Source organism: Hermetia illucens, chromosome 1 (genome assembly GCF_905115235.1).
Source record: "Hermetia illucens chromosome 1, iHerIll2.2.curated.20191125, whole genome shotgun sequence".
NCBI lineage: Eukaryota > Metazoa > Arthropoda > Insecta > Diptera > Stratiomyidae > Hermetia > Hermetia illucens.
The window spans coordinates 90,442,771-90,465,443 of record NC_051849.1 but is presented as its reverse complement, the minus strand read 5'-3'; the positions used below and the strand labels follow the sequence as shown (position 1 = coordinate 90,465,443).

General features: G+C 40.5%; 1 protein-coding gene across 1 annotated transcript; it reads left to right on the top strand.

Annotated features, from left to right (window-relative positions):
• The first annotated feature begins 6,689 nt into the window (after positions 1-6,689).
• Positions 6,690-21,307, top strand: LOC119661116. The gene is made up of 3 exons (XM_038070312.1): positions 6,690-6,933; positions 7,049-7,130; positions 21,062-21,307. Exons 1-3 carry the CDS (start codon positions 6,835-6,837, stop codon positions 21,211-21,213), a joined length of 333 nt encoding a protein of 110 aa, XP_037926240.1. The 5' UTR covers positions 6,690-6,834; the 3' UTR covers positions 21,214-21,307.
• The last annotated feature ends 1,366 nt before the right edge of the window (positions 21,308-22,673 follow it).

Sequence of the window (22,673 nt, the reverse complement as noted above, 5' to 3'; positions counted from 1 at the left end):
CGATCACTCGAACTGGCATCAAGTCAGTTTCGTTCACGTCTCTGGCTACCCTTCCTTCCGCCTGTTCCTTGGAAGGTGTAGGAGAAGTTACTAGCAGGTAGGATTCACTCTGTAGTCCCTTCCCCAGTGCGAGCCCCCATACGGGGGTTCCGCCCCTGTATGCACTATCCTCCGCGCACGTCTCCATTGTGGGAGAGCGCACCGAAGATGCTGCAATTTGCTCTATGTTGTGTGAGTCGAAGACCATCATTGTTCTTCGCTCTCAAAAATGGAGATGATGCCCTACAGTCTCCTGATATGACTGAATTTCAGTCTATATAGGAAAAAGTGGAGCACCATATGGTGACTTCCCCTGAGCACATTTAGACTCTGTTGCTCCAGTTCGAATACCAAGTTGAAGCCCTCCACGTTTGTAGATTGGTCCTTCCTGGCATTCATGAACTTTACCCTCCAGTGTCCAAAGTCCATGCCCGGGTTCTGTTCACCCAGCAAGCGGATGATGTCCTCTGCCTTCCTTCGAGGGCCCGGTAGCCAACATCCGACATGTTCTGTCCTGCGTAGCTCAGTGTTCACAATAGTGAACTTGGGCCGACCGCCGGAACTCAAAGTTGGGATTACCTGCTGGAGCCACTTTAAGGCAGCCTCGTCAGCGCACTCCAAATGTAGAAGCCCATCACGAAAACCTTGATCGTTAAATCGTGGCTTCGTTCCAGGCTCCATCATTTTCTTCCACAGGCATTCCTGGAGGATGGTAAATTGTCCCTCTGACATTTTGCCATCCTTGGAGGAAACTCCCACGGCAGCAGTCAGAACAGAGGCCGCAGCTTGCGCATACGTCCTCTTCCTTCCCGCCTTCGTGTTCGTATTCCTGTGGGAGGGACCAGCTTCATTGAGATCTCTCTCACTGATTTGATCACCTCCCGGCACACCGGTCCTAATCCCCGCGAGACGCGTGGATGTAAGCCCTGGTGCGAAGCACAATAAAGCGTCGGCCACAGCAGATGTGTTGGTCTTACGCTTCTTGCGCGCATTACCGCTGACTGAAGAGTCTGGTGCGTCCAGTGTGGATCTTACCGGGGTTTCCAGTTTATCCCCACCTTCCGCCGGAGATTCCGCTACCTTGCGTCCGATTTCTCTGGGCGTTACCGCGCCTAGTGGTACAGCCACGTCCATGTCCTCATTCCCAAGGTGCTTCATCTTCCTTCGCAGTGCTCTCTTCTGCCGTCGGCTTAGGGCCTTTCCAGGTTCACGGTGTTCGGACCGCTTGGATCCATTTCCACATACTGGCGTTGAACCAGTAGCGTCCACGTCACCAGCTTCCCGTTCTTCCGCTCTTCCCAGTAAGGATGGCGGAGAAGGTTCTGACAGGCAGGATTCAGCCTGTAGTCCCCCCTCCTTAGTGGCCGAAGTTCCCTTCTGCCAGGCCTTTCTCTTCCGCTTGCGGGTAGATTTGGGCTGTAGTACCGCGGACGGGCCGGCCGTAGTCGGATTTCCAGTTTCTCCCAATTTGAGAGTTTCCGTACTTTCCTTTCTGGCTAACTTCGCCGTAGGCACTAAATGCAAACTTTCCACTGAGTCGGAAAGCATGCCTTCTACAGATTGCTCTATAGGCAAATATGAACGTGGTGAGGCCTCCAAAATCCGCGCCTCGGCCGCGACATGATTGCTCATGGTCGCGGGTGGATTCGAAGTCTGTGACTTCTTACCACTTGGAGAGTTTATATCCATTGTTTCCATATTCATATTTTGGACACCCTTAGTGTAGCAGTAAACTACTACAGGCTCCCCCACCACGACAAGGTGGTGTCCGAGGGGGAGCAGTTACAGTTGATGCAGCTTAAGAAGCTCCTTCAGCTACGAAGCTTTGTGTTCACGTGGTAAATAGAAACGGATCAGTTATTTCAAAAACCCCTACTTAGAAAATACCCACCGGGAAAAATCTAATAAAAACTCATGATCATGCCCTTAGAAGCGATCTAGACACTAAAATACCCCCCATACCCATATCTGTTTAAACGAAGTTAATAAGAGTATTTTTAATTTTTTTTGGAATTTGACTGGAAACCATCTTCAGGGGGAAACCACATTAGAATGCCCTTTTTCACGTACTTTTTGAGTTTTTAAGTGGGAAGAATTATTTGTAATTCAAATTCCTCACATTCCTAACAACTTTTAAGCCAAAGAGTTATGCGACAATATTCCGCTGAAGGTCGTTAATTAGTTCTCTAACTGCAGGACGTGTGGTAACTCCAATTTTTATTTCAAATCTCAATGCCACTAAAAATATTCAAAATCAAAAATTTTGTAAGTGTTAAAAAAGAATATTTCAATTTTGACCATTTTTTTCACTAATTCTGCAAGAAAAGGCACTCTTAAAAATATGATATCATGGCAAATGTTGGTCCAAACTCCTAATTTTGTAAGGAATCATGGCTTCAAATTTCATAATGGTCGATTCATTACTTTTTGAGTTAGAATTCAAACGTCAAAAACGTCATTTTGAGAAAAACGCGTTTGAAAGAAAATTATTTGAAAAATCCCCTTTCGGATATGAAGACATTTATTCCTCTTAATTCTGCAAGAAAAGGCACTCTTAAAAATATGATATCATGGCAAATGTTGGTCCAAACTCCTAATTTTGTAAGGAATCATGGCTTCAAATTTCATAATGGTCGATTCATTACTTTTTGAGTTAGAATTCAAACGTCAAAAACGTCATTTTGAGAAAAACGCGTTTGAAAGAAAATTATTTGAAAAATCCCCTTTCGGATATGAAGACATTTATTCCTCTTAATTATGAACAAACTACAGTTGCGGTGGACCCTGAGCCTGTACCCGATAATCGCTCGATTCTACGCCCATAAAATCTGAAGGATTATGAATTTCCTTTTGAAACTTCTGCAGTGTATTCTGGGATAGTTAAGCTATCCCAGACGATCTATGACATAAAAAAAGTTGATTCTGCTTTGCCCCGCTAAATTCATTCTAAAAATAGAAAATTTTGAAGCAGTATAGATCAACGACATGAAGCATCATACTGGGAAATTTGATGGAAATCTTACTATTATTAACAAGTTTTGTGAAGATTTACCACGCCCTAAGACTTTTATATGCATGTCCCGTTTAGTTAACACCAATTCAATACGGCACCGGAAAAGAGAAAGGATTGGTGACCAGGGTCTTAATACATACCTTACCTCATTTAGGCTCAGAATATCCAGCTGATATGGCGGACAGACCATAATCAATCATAATAAATAAGTCGGAGAACCGGAAGCAGGACGCTTCAGCTATAAAAGCTTTTGCATTTCCCTAGGTAAGGAACAATGAGTGCATGACAGTTTCGTGTGTACACAATTCAAAATTCCAATGTCCTCTATTTATGAAAAAGCCACTTAAACAAATAATTTGATCTAGAAAGTACTGTATTGGTAATAGTCAACCTAATACGCTTCACACTAGAAGTTCAATATTATTAGCAAATATGAAAAAGCTAATCTACAACAGAAACAAACAAGTCAGCAAACCGGAAGCTGGACGCTTCTTATATAAAGATATTTGAGTATGCACTTGCTCCATTAGTACGTAGCACATAATATATGCATATATTATATGCATTAAACTCCACGTAGATTTATGTCACACACTGTATGCGCGGGATTTCATAGTTCCCATATATGCTTCAAATTTCTTTCGGGTCGGTTTAAATCTTATGGAAAAAAGTGCGTGCGACAGACATACAGACTGTGAATGTATTTTAATAAGGTTTTGTTTTGCACAAAACCTTAAACAAGTCGGAATACCGGAAGCTAGCGCTTCAGGTATGAAGGTTTTGTGTTCATCTTATGTAAGAAAGTTTCTACGCACATTTTTTCATTGGTATATTGCTAAAAACACAAAATATTAATTCATTTTTTTTTTCAAACTGCAAGAAATACGTACATATTATAGACGTAGATATTATGCTCACCCTAAACAAACAAACCTTGTCTATTGCTGAATAATATGCTTATATATGCATAAATTGATCGTACACATATTTCCGATTTACTTCGTGCTCAAAAACATACATATGTACGTATGAAGTACACTGGTTTAACGTACAAATATATCTATCTGAATTAGGCACTGCCCCAAAACTTCATTTACATATATATACCATATAAATACATACATGGTGTAATTGATATTGATATATAAATGTTAAAAAACTAAAACAAAATGTTTCTCTGAGACCTCCCATTCACGTGAGCTCATTTTGTTGTGGTTTTGACGAATTGATATGTGATGATGACGTCATGCATGTTTTAGTATGCACGAAATTCACACCAGTGTAAAAGTTTCACCCTCTAAAACTTTGTTAATAATAGTTGGATTTCCTTCCAACTCTCCAAAGTTATGCCCTATGTTATTCCTTATGCAAGTGCTAAATTTTACAGTTATAGCTTGAACTTAAAGAGGGTTTCCGGCTGAATTTCTAAAATATGGTAATACACTATTATTAACGTTATTTGTACAGATATCGGAACGGGATATACTTTGAGGCCTAGATTTCGGTTAGATACACCACTGTGATTTTTCCCAGATTTTTCGGTTGGGTAGGTTCTGAGAAGGAGACATCTTACACTTTTTCACATGTATGGGAAGCCCCCCTTTAAACTTAACACAAAATGGCGACACTTTCGGTATGTAAAGGGAACAACATACTACATGCTCTCACCAATTTTCTTGACAATCGGTCTAGCCGTTTCTGAATGAATCGGGTGTGACAGACAGACAAACGGACAGACAGACATCGAATCGATTCTAATAAGGTTTTGTTTCACCCAAAACCTTAAAAACGACGAACGATTTCAATTTAAGGATAAGGAGACCTTTTTAAAATCGGTTCATCTTCTGTCTGTCTGTCACCCGCTCTTTTAGAAACGTTGTTAATAATATCATAGTATATTATTATATTCTGAAAATTTACTACAAAGTTTGTCCAGAAAATTTGACAGTAATATAATTTCTAATATGTAGCATTATACCGGAATTTGGTGGAAATTCTACTTTTATTATACTCCAAATTACCACTCCCTGAAAAATAAAACGTGAGTATCATGTATATTCAACATATATATATACATATATGCTCGACTCGAAGATGAGCTTCTTCGAGCAAATCAAAACAGCCGCGGACAGGGCTGCGGCTGGAGTCGCGGCCTTGAGTCGGCTAATGGCGAATGTCGGCGGCCCTATATCAACTAGGAGACGTCTCCTCATGGGAGTAACGCAGTCCGTCCTTCTCTATGGTGCGAAGGTATGGGCTGATCCCCTTGACAAGGAGGTGCATCGTAAACGCCTCGCTCAAGTGCAGAGGCGGGGAGCTTTGCGAGTGGCGTCTGCTTATCGCACCGTCTCCGAACCGGCTGTGATGGTGATTGCGGGAGTGATCCCCGTTGCCCTCCTTGCCAAGGAGCGCAAAGCTATCTATCGCCGTAAGAGCGAAAACTTAAGAGAAGTGGTTGCCCGTGAAGAACGTCAACGCACCCTTAACGAGTGGCAACTTTCTTGGCAAAATGAGCCAAGGGGCAAGTGGACTGCGCGGCTCATCGACAAATTAGACCCGTGGTTGAACAGAAAGCACGGTGAGATTGATTACTTCCTTACCCAACTTCTAAGTGGGCATGGAGGTTTTCAGTCTTATCTGCACAGGGTTGGGAAGGCGTGATCTCCTGATTGTGTGTTCTGCAATAGAGTGGCGGATGACGCTGAACACACCTTTTTCTCTTGCGAGAGGTGGGACGGCCTCCGCTAGCAGCTTAATGCAGACACAGGGGAGCTCTCTCCAGACAACATTTTCAGAGAGATGCTGAAGAGCGCTGGCAGCTGGAATCGTATTGCGCATTATGTTCGGGCTCTTCTTACTACGAAGAAGATTGAACTCGACCGCCAGAGGGATCGGGCGGTAAGGGGTTCCCTGAACTAACAACTCCCTTCCTCCCCTCCCCTCCCGTTGGTGAAAGGAATTCCCTGACTTGAAGGCTCCCAAAGCCGGGAGAACGGGAGGGCTAGCCCGAAGTAATGTGTCAAACGGTACCAGGCTAGTTCTCTGATGACAGGGAGGTGTTTAGTTGGTAGTCCGCCAGCGTGCGGTTGCGGGAGTCCAACACTCTGTGCGTAAACGCATTCACCTACCCTACTCCCAAAAAAAAAAAAAAAAAAACATATATACATGGTACCATCGAGTACCTAAATATTCTTACATAAGAAATCAACAAGACCTTTCGTACTTGACGCGCTGAGATTCCGGTTTCCGATTTACTTTCACTCCTATCATTATTATTTGAGCAGTCTCTTAACACTTCTTAAGAAACAGGAATCATTTCTACTACGTTCTTCAATAGTCTTTAGTAATTGTCAATTACATTCAGAATCGGCTGTTGCTTCTTAAAAGTTTCTCATACTCTCAGAAAGTAACAAATTGTAACTTCACCATGGTCAGATATTGTTATCATTTATTTCTATTCATTTTATTCATTCATATATTTCAACATTCAAGACTACCTTGGGTTGCCAGATTCTAAATGATTCAGTTAAGACGTATTGTAATTGGCGAACGTAGCTTTCTTTTCGTCGTTATCTATTTATCATATTCCATCGTATTGCGATGAATCTTGTTCCGTCTCAAGATCGTTATCTTATCGCAATTTCTCGAAAAATACGAAACTTACAATGTAGAATCAACATGAGAACGTCTTGAAATATTTCAAGGATTAGAGTAAAATATTCGAGAATTCTTCTCTATAAAAAAAGTGCTGGATGATGGGTTAGGAAGTCGACTTATTTCGAATGTTGCTGCATAGGAAGCAAACAATATTAAAAATGGATTTCAGTTTTTGGGAAGCCGCTCTAATACTCACACTTTCGTTTATAACCGTCTGCGTTTTAGTAAGTACGCGTGTCTTAAATGAAAGCGTTCAAGTGGAATATCAGTGTTGAAATCAATCGTGATTGTGTTTTCTTGGTGATCTTAAATAATTGGTTGATTTTTGTTTGAATCTAGTATTATTGGTGTACTTCAACGTGTTGCCAAAGGAGCGAACCGGAACTGGATATCGATGACTCTATGGATTCTAATCAAAGAAGTATGCGCTTAGTATTTGAATAGTATTGTAGTAAATAAGTTGATTTTGGATGATGTAGGACCTTTTATTGGTAACCTTCAGTTTGTGAGCGATTTCTTTTGGTAATAGTAAGGTAACAACATAGCCATTTCTTGACTAAGGATAACAACATTTTTTATATGGTATGAGTGACAAATGTTGACCTCAATATGTTCAATGGTGCCCGATACTTTTAGCAATTAATATAATATGTTAATGTATTTGACCCACAAGTCAATTTGGATCAGTGATTCACTTTCTTCACAGAGTTCGAGATGTGGCTGGTATATCTAAACCGCTCTGTGAATGTTTATCAAGGAAGCGCCCTGTCACTACCCTTCTTTGTTCTTGTTATGGACACTGTCATACTGGCGAGACTGAACACTGTCATGAGCTGGCGAGGAGCAAAGCCTCTGAGCACTCACACCCTAGTGGTTTATTTTACTCGAGACCCTCGTCTAACAAAATATCCCTATTCCGAACATATGCCCAGGTAGTGAATCATGACGAGTCAGAATGACCACAATACTCCTGCAAGTCTTCCTGCTTCTCGACAGGATAAATTTTGCAGTGTGTTTGTTTGTTTCTGAGAAGAAAACTTTGGTATATTTAGCAGCTGCCACCTTCCATTATAGAAACCTTTCCAGTTTTTGCTACTGCTACTGACACTCCAATTGCTGGTTCCGGTCGGGCATGGGGAAATTTGAACTCTCTTTTGCCAAAAAACTCCGGAATTTCATTTTCATCTGCACCAGAATGAACGGGCACCCAGAGTAGTTTCACCGTATTGAATCTACATACAGAGTTCAATCGGTTTCAATATTCCTGAACGATTTTTACAGTGGTCAAACGACTACTCAATGCCCTCAATGCAGCTTGATTATCGCTACAGATTGCGATGTGCCTGCCCTTCCACGCTCGTCAATCATCCAGGTTGCTACCCTTAGGATCGCATACACTTCAGCTGGGAAGAGTGTTGCATGTTTTCCCAAGGGAAAAGCCTTCTCGTTTTTATTCGTTTTATTTCGAACTATCAGTATAGAAGATGTCATTATATACAGAGGCGCATTCTTCTGGTTCTTCCCAGTTTTCTTTATGTTTCAAGATAACTTAATATTATATCATCTACAACACAGATGTATGGGGATCCGAGAATCAGAAGGTATTGCGAAAACTGGATTGAGTTCTTCAAATAACTTTTCCAATGCTCTCTGCAGTAGGTTCCGTTTTCTTGCATCTGACTTATCTGGATATCACCATAGTTGTTGGTCAAGCAACGTCCATGTCTTCATTCCCGAGCAACTTAATTTTCTGTGGGAATACCTTCCGTTATCATCAGCTGGCAGCCTTCCCAGACTCACGGTGTCTGCACTGCATGGATCTGTTTCCACGTACCAGTATAAGACCAGTTGCGTCCACATCACCAGCTTCCCTTTCTTTTGCTTTTTCTGTTAGAGACAAAAGGGAAGGTTCTAACAGGCAATCCATTCAGGGTGTAGTCCCCTCTATTTTTCCCGCTGTAGTTTTCTTCCGTCGAGCCTTCCTCCCCCATTTTCTGAAAGAATAAGGCAACAGGGTCACTGACCGTAGTCAGATTTATAATTCCTCTTATTGAGGGAGTTCCTTACTATACTTTCTGGCTTATCGCGCCGTAGAAACCGCTGTGGACTTCTACATAGGCGAACATGAATCTAGTGAGGCGTTCAAAATCGATGCTTCGGCTAGGACCTGATTCGTGGAAGGATTCAAAATCTTCGACTTCTTACCTCTTGGAAAGTTACAATCGGTTGCGTCCATCTTCATGTATTTTAGACACTCTTATTGTAGCAGTAAACTACTACTCCATCACGACAAGGTGGTGTTCGAGGGAGGTCCCGGGAAGTAAATTCACACGATATTGAAAACTATCTAAGTTTTATTTTAAGAAAGTTATAAACTTTCTATTATAACTTCCTTGAGGTTTCCACAATTATCCCTTTATTGTCCTTTAGCACGTGCCATTCAATTGATTTCATTTAATTAATTAATTAATTTAATTAATTTCAATTAATTTCTAAAATATAGAAATATACAGGGTGCGGCAACATAACTTCCTTTTTTCAAAACTCAATAAAAACTATTGTATGCATCGGAAAATATTTATTTATTTTTTATAATGTAGGTACATGTCTAAAGTTTTTATTTACATTATTTTGAAGATCAAATCTGTTAGGTGACGTCCCCCATTCTCCATACATTGCGTAAACCGATTTCTGGCGTTTGTCATGACTTTTGTTAGCATAGCAGGTGTTATGTTGGCAATTTCTTCTTGGATGTTGGTCTTCAAATCTTGTAGGGTTCTTGGACGGTTCACATAAACACGGGATTTCAAAAAACCCCATAGAAAAAAATAAAAAAAACAATAGCACCCTCGGGAATGACATCAAGAAGAAGCTCACACGCGTTCATCCGCTCCTCACTATTCCAACGCATGATGGCGACTGAACCGTGTCGGAACGAAACTTTACAGTATCCCCTCTTGAACGAGACCACTAGCGCTCCGTTATGACATCAACTAAATGAGTGGCGCGCATTTTAAAAAAGGAAGTTATGCTGCCGCACCCTGTACATACCTTTTACGCGTATGAGGAACCCTAACATAAAGGGACTGACAAACCATACGTTCTCACTAAATTTCATGATAATATCCGTTTCCGAGTATGTTGAATATAGTAGAAAGACATTGAATCGGCACTAATGGCCTGAAGAACTAGCAATGAACAAGTGAATTCAATGCCCTGATAACCTACCCAACCCTCACTGTTCTTGCTTGCACTTTGTACTCCCTTGGTTTATATTCACCTCACCGTACGCAGAGTTGTAGTTGACTGGTGAAAAAGTTTCGTTGCGGTTCTCGGGGCCGGGCCGGTCAGCTCATTGGAGATTAACTGATACCGTGGAAACCGGGATTGCCTTCTGAGAGAGAATTCCTTGAGAATGTGCTTTCGGCCTAATTATTTTCGATCGGCGACTTTATGGGAGTTTCATGGTAGTTGTGCCCATATTGCGGACAAAACTCTTTGTGGGCTGGAGCGTGGAGTTTGGTTATACAATTCAGGCGCCGTGCCCTTAGTTGTGGCAGAGGTGTCACATAGGCCTCGCATCCACTGGTACGAATGCTGAGCCAGCATTCAGCATAAACCAGTACCGCTGTCCCAGTCACGGCCGGACTCTGAGTGTTATCTCCAAATCGATCCGCGTCCGAAGACGACCGTCGGATTGTCCCTACACGGCAAGTACTCATGTTGAACACCAGGTCCTTCATATCCATCTCACCATAATACCGTATAATGCCATCTCGGAATTTTCACTTTTTGAACAAAGACCTCCTGTTGATCGAGGAGTAATATGCCATCACCGTCAGTTATTCCATACTGCATAGCTCACACTTTATTAAGATTCTTCATTAGTAGTTTATATTAGTCTTTCACTGAGATAGTGTATAGCACTGCATAGGAATAGAAACGTTACCTTTCCAGACCAGAATACGCCAATGATAGGTGGTAAAATAACTTCAATTAAACGCCTGTAATGATTTCCACTAAATCGTTCGTCTCCAATTTTTCTGTGTTCAGAGTAAGAAAAACTACTAGATGTCATTTAGGTAGTCAGAAAACAATACATTATTAATAAATATGAACATTACCATTTAAAAGATGCTTAACCTAACAGGAACCTTAGCAATTATTTAGGTAGTGAATCGTTGATATAAATATTCCGTTTGAGTATAAAATTTATTGCTCATGAGAATCGCCTCCCCTCTAGAAAGCAACAAAAAACAAAAAGCTGTGCACCTACCGATTTGGTACTAAGATATTCTTCGTATCTGCACATTTTGTGTTAAGTCGGCAACAACTTTATGGTTTCAATAGTGAGATCACATCACGGAAATCCGGCTGCCATCCTTGAAAACTTCCAGGCCATCAACTACTCAGAGCACTTATTATACATTTCAGCAGCTTCTGTCATTTTCATAATTCTAGGAAGGTCACCGCCGCAGTGCATGTTTCTTAAAATAAAACTTAGCAAAAGTGTCCAATCTTGTCTTCACCATGAGTTTGAAAGATTCATTAGATTCGTCTTCCAGACTGGGAGCCTTATGTTTCATTTATACAGTATGACTTGGGATCTTAATAATAATCGTTGGCGCAACAATCCATGTTGGATCAGGGCCTTGAAGTGTGTTAGAGCACTTCATTCAAGACCGTAACGGTACAGTAGGAGGCAATGTGGTCAGCATTGCGCTCGGCCGAGATTATTACCCTGATTTGACTCAGGTACTCATCCACCGCTGAGTCGACTGGTATCCGACGTCAAATCACGATACAAATTCCACTGCCACCAGTGAGATTTGAACTGCGACCTTCCGTACAACAGCCTTGCGCTCTAACCACTCAGCTATCCGGACACTAAAAAAAAATACTGCTATTGATTTTTCCTAAAACGGGATATATTTTTCAGTTGTATATGCGGACTTTTGCCACCAGTTGTGCCCTTCTTTAGTATACAATAGATTATCTACATTAGGCCTCTTGTATCTTGTATTGTACTTATCACATCGGGTCATACTATACGGCGATTTGAAGACGACAATCTGTGCTGCAAGTCTCTTTTCGACAGTGTTGTGATCGTACGTTTCAGTCTCAAGCTATAGCGCGTCAAAGATCGAGTCCACCAAGCAAGAAATTCGTCATATTTTACGTTTATACTACCTGAGAGGTAAAAATCCAACGAAGGCGGCCGAAAAAATTTTTGAAGTTTGTGATACTGTAACAATTCGCATAGCAAAGTCTTGGTTCGATCGATTTCGTTCTGGTGTAGTGGATGTCGAAGATACACCCCGTACTGGTAGGCCAATCGTCGTAGAGACCGATAAAATCGTCAAAATCATCCAAATAGACCGGCATGTGAGCATTCGCTCGATTGGCCAGGAACTGGGTATAGATCAACCGTTTGGAACTATTTGCAGAAGATTGGATTCCAAAAAAAAGCTGGATGTTTTGGGTGCCACACAGGTTGACGCAAAAAATCCCTTGGACCGAATTAACGCCCGCGACGCATTGCTGAAACGGAACGAATTCGACCCATTTTTGAAGCGGATGGTGGATTGGCGATGAAAGTGGATCACATAAGGCAACTTCAAATGAAAAAGATCGTTGTCGAAGCGCGGCGAGCCGGCCTAAACCATCGACAAGCCCGGATTGACGTCCAGGAAGGTTTTGCTGTGTGTTTGGTGGAATTGGAAGGGAATCATCGACTATGAGCTGCTCAACTATGGCCAGACCCTCAATTCGGTCCTCTTCTGTGAGCAACTCGACCGTTTGAAGCAGGCGATTGACCAGAAGCGGTCAGAATTGGTCAATAGGAATGGTTTTCTGTTCCACCAGGACAACGCTCGGCCTCACACATCTTTGATGACCCGCCAGAAGCTACGGGAGCTTGGATGGGACGTCCTATCGCATCCACCGTATAGTCCGAACCTGGCGCCAAGTGATTACCATCTCTTCCGGTCCATGCAAAACGCTCTTGGTGCTACTAAGTTGGCCTCAAAAGAGGCTTGCGAAAACTGGCTGACTGAGTTTTTTGTAAATAAGGAGGGGTAATGAAGTTGTCTTCTAAATGGCAACAAGTTTGCAAACAAAACAGCGGATATTTGACTTGAATCGGATAATTCTAAGTATGTTAAATAAAGCGTCAAATTTCGATCACAAATACGACATTTCTTTTTCCCCAACCCAATATTAAATTCAATAAAGTTATATTTTAATTGGATTAACTCAGAAAATCGGGGTTCGAGGGAGAACAAAGAATATTGCCCGGTGTTTCATTTGCTACCACTCTGAGCAGCTTCGAACCTACACATTTTGCCCATGGCGTGCTTTCATCCGTTGCCGCTGGTTCCCACAACATCCCCTAGCTCTCTTACGCATCTATGTATGACAGCTTTCCGCTGTTTTGTGTTGTTTTAATGTGCTATTGTTCTGGAACTTTAATATGATATTAATGGAAGCATAAAATGCATAACAAACTTAATTTTGCATTAATTAATGTATGTTTTTTATGACCAAAGTAGACTCCTTGAAAAAAAGGCCTACTCGGGGAGGCACAGACTTTTGTAAAAGTAGGAATTCAAGAAAATAAATTTCTTTCTATTCTGCAGACTTGTTGAAATATGCGAAACCTCAAATATGGAAATATTTTTCAAAAATAAGAAAATAGCGAATTTGTGGAGAAAAATTCAAAATTGTCGTAATATTTTATGTCAAATTGTTACAAACAAAATATCTACTATTAGAAAATGAAATATTGTTGAGGTTCCGCATATCGGCATAGCTAGGTAGAATAAGCTACTGAAATTTCAACGAAATCGGCTAAGTAGTTTTTTTGTGAGTGCTTCCCCAAAGTTTTGAAAATATGATTTCGAGGAAAACCCGTTTAAGATGTTGACAATATATTTTCCGCACCAAACTTACTGATGAGATGTTCATCTTCTTCTTTCTAATATATGTTATGTAACGATTTCTTATTTTCTAATAGTATATATTTTTACAAATGTCTAGACCTTAGCCAGCTGACCTTAATATTATAGGATGGATGATATTATATAGAAGGGACGACTGAAGTAGCTACTGCCAGCTAATTTCTTTTTTAGATACATACCTTATACGTAATATTTTTAATTTCAATCTGAATTTTTGAGTTTTCTTCCAAAATATCTAAACCCGCAGAATGTCACCTCTATTCTTCTATACAATTACATGTTGCTGGCGAAGGATGTCAGCACCCGGACTTCTTGGAGTTTCGTCTTTTATTCATAAGGCTTTCAATGACCATTAGTTGGAAGCTGTTCTTCACTCTGGTGTCGATGATATTAATATTTCAGCACTGAGGGACATTATGGAAAGAGGCCTTTTTTCATAATATGTATGTGGGTGAGTGTGTTTCCAACTTTCCGGAATCATTCATTGGTGTATGTGGGTTTCCTAAAAAGGTAAAAAAGTATCCTCTTTTCCCCCTCAAATAATTCTTAAATTTAGAAACCGGGTTTATCATCTTATTGAACCCAACCCGCATATAGGTATACACACCCACGCTTGTCTTCAGGAATTGATAATGATATTCAAATAATCTCAAAAAAGACAAGTGAAAGTGTCTCCATGGACCCCGTCTTCCATATAAGTTCACTTTATACATATGCTGATGACGTCATACACGTTCTAGAATGCAATAAATTTCCATGAAATGCAATGATTTGACTTTCAATAACTTAATAATAGTTGGATTGCGTTCAAACTTTCCAGAATTATGTCCTATATTATCAGCTACACTGTTGCAATTTTGTACTTTTAGGATGAATTTAAGGGAGGTTTTCGGGTAAATTTCTAAAACATGGCAATATACTATTAACTTTATTTGTGTAGATAAATACATCACTCTGATTTTTTTCAGATTTATCCGTTGGGTAAGTTCTGAAAACCTATTTCACTTTTTAGAGCACACTTTTTGAACTCTCACTCCCCTGTGTTTCATCTAATATCAGGAAGAAGATCAGTTTCGGAAAGTGCTAATCCAGCTCTTTCATTTGATAACCCACATGACCATACTCTGTGGAAAAAAAATGTACACCCCTCTTTCGCATGTATGGGATGGCGCCACTCCCTGCATATAAAGGGACACATAGACCACATGTTTTCATAAAATTTCGTAACAAATGGTTCAGTCGTTTCCGACTAAATCGGCTGTGACAGACACACAGGCAGACAGACGGAAAGACAGACATTGAACTGATTTTAATAAGTATTTGTTTCACATAAAACCTTAAAAATGGCATCTACACATCTTGGCCAGAATTTAGAGAGCAAGCCTTTGGAACATAAATCATTCTCAATCCGGTTCATGAACAGATCACTCAAGAAGGGTGGCAGAGGTTTCCCCATTACAACGCCTCTGATTTTTTTGTAGAATTTTCTTCTAAGGTAACTCTATCCAGTAGGTCAGGCCTCTGTCGTACATATCCAGGCAGGCTTCGTGAAGAAAGTTTCTATTAACAAATAACGTAAGGCTACCAACAGTTTTCAATGTTTTCTTGTTATGTTTTCCTTTATGGGCGAAATTTTTTGTGGGTCAAAGGGTTAGTTTACAGTTAAAACACGAAATGACCATCTTCTTTTAACCTGCCACAAAAAAAAATGGCAATTTGAAATTCTCATTTATCGTAGTTAATAATTTCAATTATAAAAACAAGGAATAAAACAAAAAATGGCGGATCTCCCAGCCCAGCGCTTCAGCAGTTTTCAATGGAAAAATGAAATTGGTAGATGTAAAATTTTGGCGAAACTATCTAGTTGGAATACCGGAAGCTGGAGTTTCGGGTATAAAGGTTTTACGTTCATCTTATGTGAAAAATTTTCTACTCACATTTTGTATATTGGTAGACACCCAAAATATTCCTTCACATTTTTTTCAAACTACAAGATATACAATTAATACGCGATGACTACGTTATACACGTTGTAGAATGCATGAAATTCACATAAAATATAAAAGTTTCACCTTCTATAAGTTTGTTAATAATAGTTGGATTTTCTTTAAAATTCCCAAAGTTATTTCTTGTAAAGACGAGGCAGACCCTGCCTAAGTGGAGCGATGGCGTAGGCCAGGATGCCAGACAGCTTTTAGGGATATCGAATTGGTGGACCTCGGCGCAAAGCCGGCATGTCTGGAGTTCCCTATTAAGACAGGCCTAGACCGGATACCGGTTGTTGCCCTGTTGATTATGATGATGTCTTATGTTATCCCTTATGCTTGTGCCAAATTACATGCATGAAAGTATTGAACATAACAAAAAATGGCGTCAGTTACTGTATGTAAAGGGATTCACAGACCACATGCTCTCACCAAATTTCGTGATGATCGGTCCAGCCGCTTCCGAATAAATCGGGTGTGACAGACAGACAAACATCGCCTCGATTCTAATAAGGTTTTGTTTCACAGAAAGCCTTAAAAATTGGCTTGTTGAGGCTATAACTTATTGCACTGACTACATTTAAGATAAAAAAGAAATATTTTCCTGGAATTTGACTTTACTAAAATCGATTCAGTGTCTGTCTGTCCATCTCTCTGTCTGCCTATCCGTCTGTAACAAGAGATTTACTTCGAAACGGCTGGAACAATCATCACGAAATTTGACGAGAATATGTGGCCTGTAAACCGCTACACATGCAACGAGTAGCATCATTATGTATTGGGGTTAAAGGGGGCTCCCCATATTTGCAAAAGAGAGCGCCAATTTTTTTCACAGGAGACAGGCTCAACTAGTACTTTCTTCTCTTCTTATATTGAGTGAAGCACAAGGGAATAACGATCCAAAAGGTGAGCCCCAAAAAGTGAAATAGGTCTCGTTCTTAGAGCTTATCCAACCGAACAATCTAAAGAAAATCATACTAATACATCGATTTAATCTAGGCCACAAAATACATCCCATTATAAAAACTACTCAAATAAAATTAATAATAACACATAACTATATATTTTACAAATTTACCCGAAAACCCCCCGTGAGTTCATTCTAGAATTCGAAATTTGCCATCAGTATAAAGTGATATTATCACTGGACACAATTCTTGAAAGTTGAAGGCAATCAATCATCACAAAGTTATAGAAGGTTTGTATTCCATGTGAATTCATTGTATTCCGGTGGTTCTGAGCGCGCAACGTACTACTGGCGGAATTCATTCAATTTCATTAGTTTTATTAGCTAAAACTAATCTAAGTGCAAACCTAGCGCTTTTAAACAATAATTCGCACCCTTATCGGGTTTTGAATTAAACAAAAATAAAACAAAATGCCACCCACACCAGTTTGCGGTCACACTACTCCCAGCTGCCCAGCTTCCGGTATTCCATCTTGTTTTAATTCAAGAAGTCGGAATACCATGCTTCTTGCTGTTCAGATCAGGATGATGTCATACACGTATAGAGTGCACTTTATAAAAAATACAATACCTTCACGCTCTATAACGTTGTTTGTATTGGTTGAAATTCCTTCATACTTCCCGTTTTTAAGGTTTTCTGTGAAACAAAACCTGTCTGTCTTTCCGTCTGTCCGTCCGTCCTCCTGACTGTCTGTCAAACCCGATTTATTCGGAAACGACTGAAATGATTGTCATGAAATTTGATGAGAACATGTGGTCTGTGTGTCCCTTTACATGCATATAGTGGCATCATTTTGGGTTGGGATTAAGGCGTGCTCACCATACTAGATGCGAAAGGGAATGTTTTTTTTTTACCAAATATAGCCACGTGGAGTATAAAATGAAAGGGCTCGGTTAGTACTTTTCGAAACTGATTTATTTTTGATATTGACTAAAACACACGGGAGTGATGACGAAAAATATGGCCCAAAACGTGAAGCAGATCTGGTTTGCAGAACCTATCCAACCGAAAACTCTGAAAAATTCACAACAGTGCTCTTATAAGAAAGCTGGGCCTCAAAATACATCCCGTTGCAATATCTGCACAAATAAAGTTAATAATAGCATATTACTATGGTATATTTTAGAAATTTACCCGAAAACCCCGCTTAAGTTCATGCTAGAAGTAATACAGCAAGAATATAAGACGCAATTCTGGAAAGTTTGAACACCATCTAACTATTATTAACGAGGTTATAGATGGTCAAAGTTTTGCATTTCATGTAAATTTATTGCTTTCTAAGACTTGTATGACATCATAGCCACATAAAGTGAACCTATATGAACGGCTGGTTCTATGGAGACATTTTAACTTTCGTTTCTTAGCTATTTTAAGGTTTTGCGTGAAACAAAACTTTAACCTGTCTGTCAGGTCAGATTTGCTCGGAAATTGCCACGAAATTTGGTGAGAACATGTGGTTTGTGAATCCCTTCACATACTGCAAGTGACGCCATTTTCTGCTGAGTTTAACAGGGCGAGTCACCAGACATGTGTAAGGAGGAGGAAGGGGGGGGGGGGGGGGGGGGGAGTGTAGTTCTTTTTCGCATAATATGGTCGTGTGCGATATCAGATGAAGGCGTTTAGTTAGTACTTTTCAAAACTGATGATGTTTTTGATATCGGGTGAAACATAGGGGAGTGAGAACTCAAAATATGTGCCCCAAAATGTGTAACAGGTCAGCTTCTCAGAACCTATTCAACCGAAAGGGGATTCTTCGTTGGAACTTGCTTCAAGTAAGTGCAAATATCCAAAATAGTCGGTTGATCTGGCCTCTTTCTGGCTTCTGGATATTTCGAGCTTTTTTTGTAAAGCCTAGTAATAAGTCGTGAACTTATTGCTGCCCCTTGCAGAGAAGTACCCCCATGTCCACACGATGTGAGGATGGTGACGTCCCCAATGTAAACCCACTCTAATTGTAATTTTTATGTAATTACACTTTCGTCTTGTAGGGAATAAATCGTACCTATATCGAAAGACTCATTTTTTACTTTTTGTAAAACGGGAGACTCATTTTCTGCAATGGAATTTCGAACAAAGGTAATCATTTACCTTAAATAGGGATTGGAGTGGATAGAGTCACTCCCGGACTATAAGAGCCATAATCGCTTTTCTTGTTTTTCCCGCCTCTAAAAGTCCTTCCGGAGTACACGGATGGTGCACAGTGATCCCCCTCCCCCCGCCAGTTGCCACGAGACGAGACCAAGGAGGTCCCCGAGAGCAATAGACCAGCCCCGACATAAATTAAAAGGAGCGCAATTACTCTTGCGGCATACCGGGTCTATCTTCAAGTACGGCGCCCAGCAACGGAGGTATGGGCAACGATTCCGAGACGGCCAAGAGAAGGACGGAAAGTGACGAGGCGACTGGAACGGCAGGCACTGTTCCTGGCACAGTAGATATACTATAGGCAGTACCCTTACTAAAATGACCCCACTTGCAAATGTGCTTGCAGAAGCTTATCTGTACACATCAGAGACGCTAAACAAGGAAAAGGCATAATCTTCGTCAAATCGTATTGGTAAGAGAGAGATCGGTGAGCTTTTGCTATTCTGGTACTACGGCGTGCTCACCCATATAGCAAAAAGTTGTTTCACGTATTCACTTATACATAAGCGAAAACTTGCCAATCTCACCAATACATTGGCAAGTCCGGGCGGTATGTCAAACACAGCTGATCGGGTTTTCGGTACATCTCGCTCATGCTCAAGGGCAAAACAATTTGAAATCGTGTGTACTCGCACTGATTTCCCCCCTTGAGGGGCAAGGGGGAGTGAAGTAGCTGTCTAGTATCTAACTGTGGTTCCTGGTTCAAGAGTACCTCAGTAGCGAGGAAACTCGGAGGCAGGCGGAGATCGGCTTGCAGAATGGCAGAGGGTCGAGAAATTGGAGTATCGGCACCGAAAAAAGGGAAAAACAGCGATACGGTAATAGGCAATGTTTGTTTGTCTTAATATATATGTACATATTTATATCTTGGAGTTTGGCAATATATGGAGAAATATTTTACAGTCTTCGCTATGGAGGAATGGGAAAACGTGCATAGGGAGTTCCCCACATGAGATGAACACAAAACCTTTATTCCCGAGGCGTCGCGCTTCCAGTATTCCGACTTGTTTTCAGACATTTCAATAGGATAGGTTGTGAGACCGAGACCTGTTTCACTTTTTGGGGTACACATTTTAAGTCCTCACTCCCCTGCGCTTCACCCAATGTCAGAAATAAGATCATTCGAAAATTATTAATTGATACCCCACATCACCATATCCTGTAAAAAAATTGCTAGTCCCTTTCGCATTTATGGGAAGCCCCTTTAAGCCAACAGAAAATGATGCGACTTGTTGCACATATGGGCGTTCACAGCCCACATATTCTCACCAAATTTTGTGACTGTAGGTCCACCCGTTTCGGAGTAAATCTCGTGTAATTGACAAACAAACAGACATCCGTCAAATTTATTTTTTAAATTTTTACATCGCGCACCAAAAAAATGCGTAGTTTACGAACACTAGTCACAACTTGCGAGAGGTGAACATTTCGAACACTTCTTGCATTGTTAATGCACAAAATTTTAATGAATATTACATGATAATAAGGGTTTCAACCAAACAAGTCCGAATATAAAGTATAAAGGTTTTGCATTCATCTGGCGTACGAAATTTTTCTATGCATGTTTTTTCATTTACATACTTAAACGTTCAAAATAATCATATGAGCTCACTTTATACAAGGATGACGTCATACACTTCTTAGTGTTTGCTGTTCACCCCTTGGTGGATTATGTAATAGAACATCCACATAGTCAGGTTGTGCTTCAATTTCACTCCTCTACGTTTCACCTAGTATCAGAAATAAGGTCAGTTTCGAAAAGAACTAATCCTACTAATTTCATTTCATACCCCACATGACTATATTCTGTAAACAAAAACTATACCCTCCTATCGCATGTATGAGGAGCCGTCCGTCCGTCCTTGAGTGTATAAGCGATAACATACAGTCCTTTAAATATACGAAATCCTGCTTTTATTAACAAAGTTATAGTAGATGAAAGTTGCTCTTTTCGCGTCAAATAGTAACTGCTAGCCAAGAGATAAAATGTCAGTACCACGTCCAGTTAAATGTCGAGTATATTCAACATATGTATATACACTACGACCGATATACAATATATATGGAACCATCGTTTAGCCAAATATCCTTACATAAAGAATCAACAACAATCTAATTATTGCTGTATTTCGGCATTGCATCTTCATTCAACTATTATTTTATCTTTTATCATAATGTTGGTAGCGGTTTCCTTTCCTTAAATATTTAAGCGAGCCGTTTGGTAACAAAATTATACAAATATTTACTCATCCTCTAAATTCTCAGCACCAACCAAATTGTCATTTATATTTTCAGCACCAGCTATTTTCACCATCACCACCGTTTTAATGGGAGACAGCCGATCTACTACGCAACGTTACACGACAACACGCACGAATGCAGAGTTGGTCCCTGGAGATTATCCGCCTACGTATGAAGAAGCCGTCAGACGGATAAGAGTTTCTTAGCTTGGTGCGCCCTCAATTGTGGAAACCAACTTCGAAATAATGATCATTTAATATTACATTTAGAAAATAAAGACATTCCTAACGTTGTATCCAATTTTAATATTTTCCTTGATTATCTTTAAAAATAAAAAATTTTCAGTTGGAGAATGACCCGAACCCCCGAAGCTTCAAGCGGAAGCTCGGAAAATAGTTTCAGAGTCATGGGAAATGTTTGCACCATCGAAACAAACAACCGTGACTATTAATGAGTAGTACTCTTGTAATATTTGATGTGAGGCATGCCTTTGACACTACGAGGTAGGTTGACATGAGTGGGGTAGCCAAAATATTATAATATAATCATTTTAAACAGACAGAGATCGCCTATTGCCGCAGACTGATGCACCTCCCTTTACCTGTATGAGAAGTCCCCCACCAGCAATTCGAAAATAACAGAAAATTCGAACTGGTAACGCTGACTGTGGTCACTTCGTTTCACAAAATTTGCATAAGGTCGTAAAAACAAAGTAGCGTAAGACTTGCGGTTTCGTCCAGGGCAGAGGCAACTCATCAGACGCTGCCTCACCTCTGCCCTGGGAGCAGCGTGACCGAAGTGGTAACAAGGTGGTATTTGCTCCCCAGTAGCGTCTTTGGTGAATGCAGTCCACTAAAATGCAAAGCGACCCCCTGTGGGGCTGCAAGTTCAAAAACAACGCGATATCATTTGCGGATCTGGAGGGATTTGCTGCGAGATGCAGACAAGTTCACTTCCAGAACAGAGCGTTGTGAGTATCGCGTTTGTGAAAGAGCGTGCTACAGAAGCCTTACACTTTTGGTATTTGGTATTTGTGGTCTCGTAGAAACAAATATAACCCGTTTAGGTTTGGTAAAAATCAGTATGAATGTTTTTTTTTGTTTTTTGTGTAGAGCGGGATTGATTCACTTTTTGAGGAACATATTTTGAGTCCTCACTTGCCCAATATCACAGATATTATTTGTTCTTTAAAAAGCAACAATTCAAACCTTTGATACTCCACATGACTATACATTGTAAAAAAACAAAATGCACCTCTCTTCACATGTATAAGAAGCCCCCACCCCCTTAAACTCGAGGAAAAACAGGGCACTTGGTTGCAAGCCGAAATGCTGAATTTAGATGCGTACAAATATAAGGGTTCATTGTGAGCTGGGCTAATCTCCATTTAGAAACTTAAATATTTATATATGAGTATTTTGTAATTATTTATACGCGCTTACTGTGTGAGTCAATTGCCCAACCACCTGTCTGCTTCAGACGCAGACATCTGTCTGCCTGTTGTCTGATACAGACTGTCTGATGTCTGAGGCCCACTCAGACATTTGTTTGAGGGAGCCTTGAATATTTGTCAGATACAGAGTTTCCGCTCCGTGAAAGACGTTGCAGGTGATATACGAAACCGTGTGGCAATTGATGTCAGTAGAAGCGTAGCGTCCATTAGGCC

Bases quoted from the DNA above. Each gene is read 5' to 3' on its own strand.
- LOC119661116 (XM_038070312.1), top strand. From the start codon at position 6,835: ATGTTGCTGCATAGGAAGCAAACAATATTAAAAATGGATTTCAGTTTT. The intron at 6,934-7,048 runs GTAAGTACGCGT...GTTTGAATCTAG, and splicing joins TTATAACCGTCTGCGTTTTA to TATTATTGGTGTACTTCAAC. The intron at 7,131-21,061 runs GTATGCGCTTAG...TTATATTTTCAG, and splicing joins TATGGATTCTAATCAAAGAA to CACCAGCTATTTTCACCATC.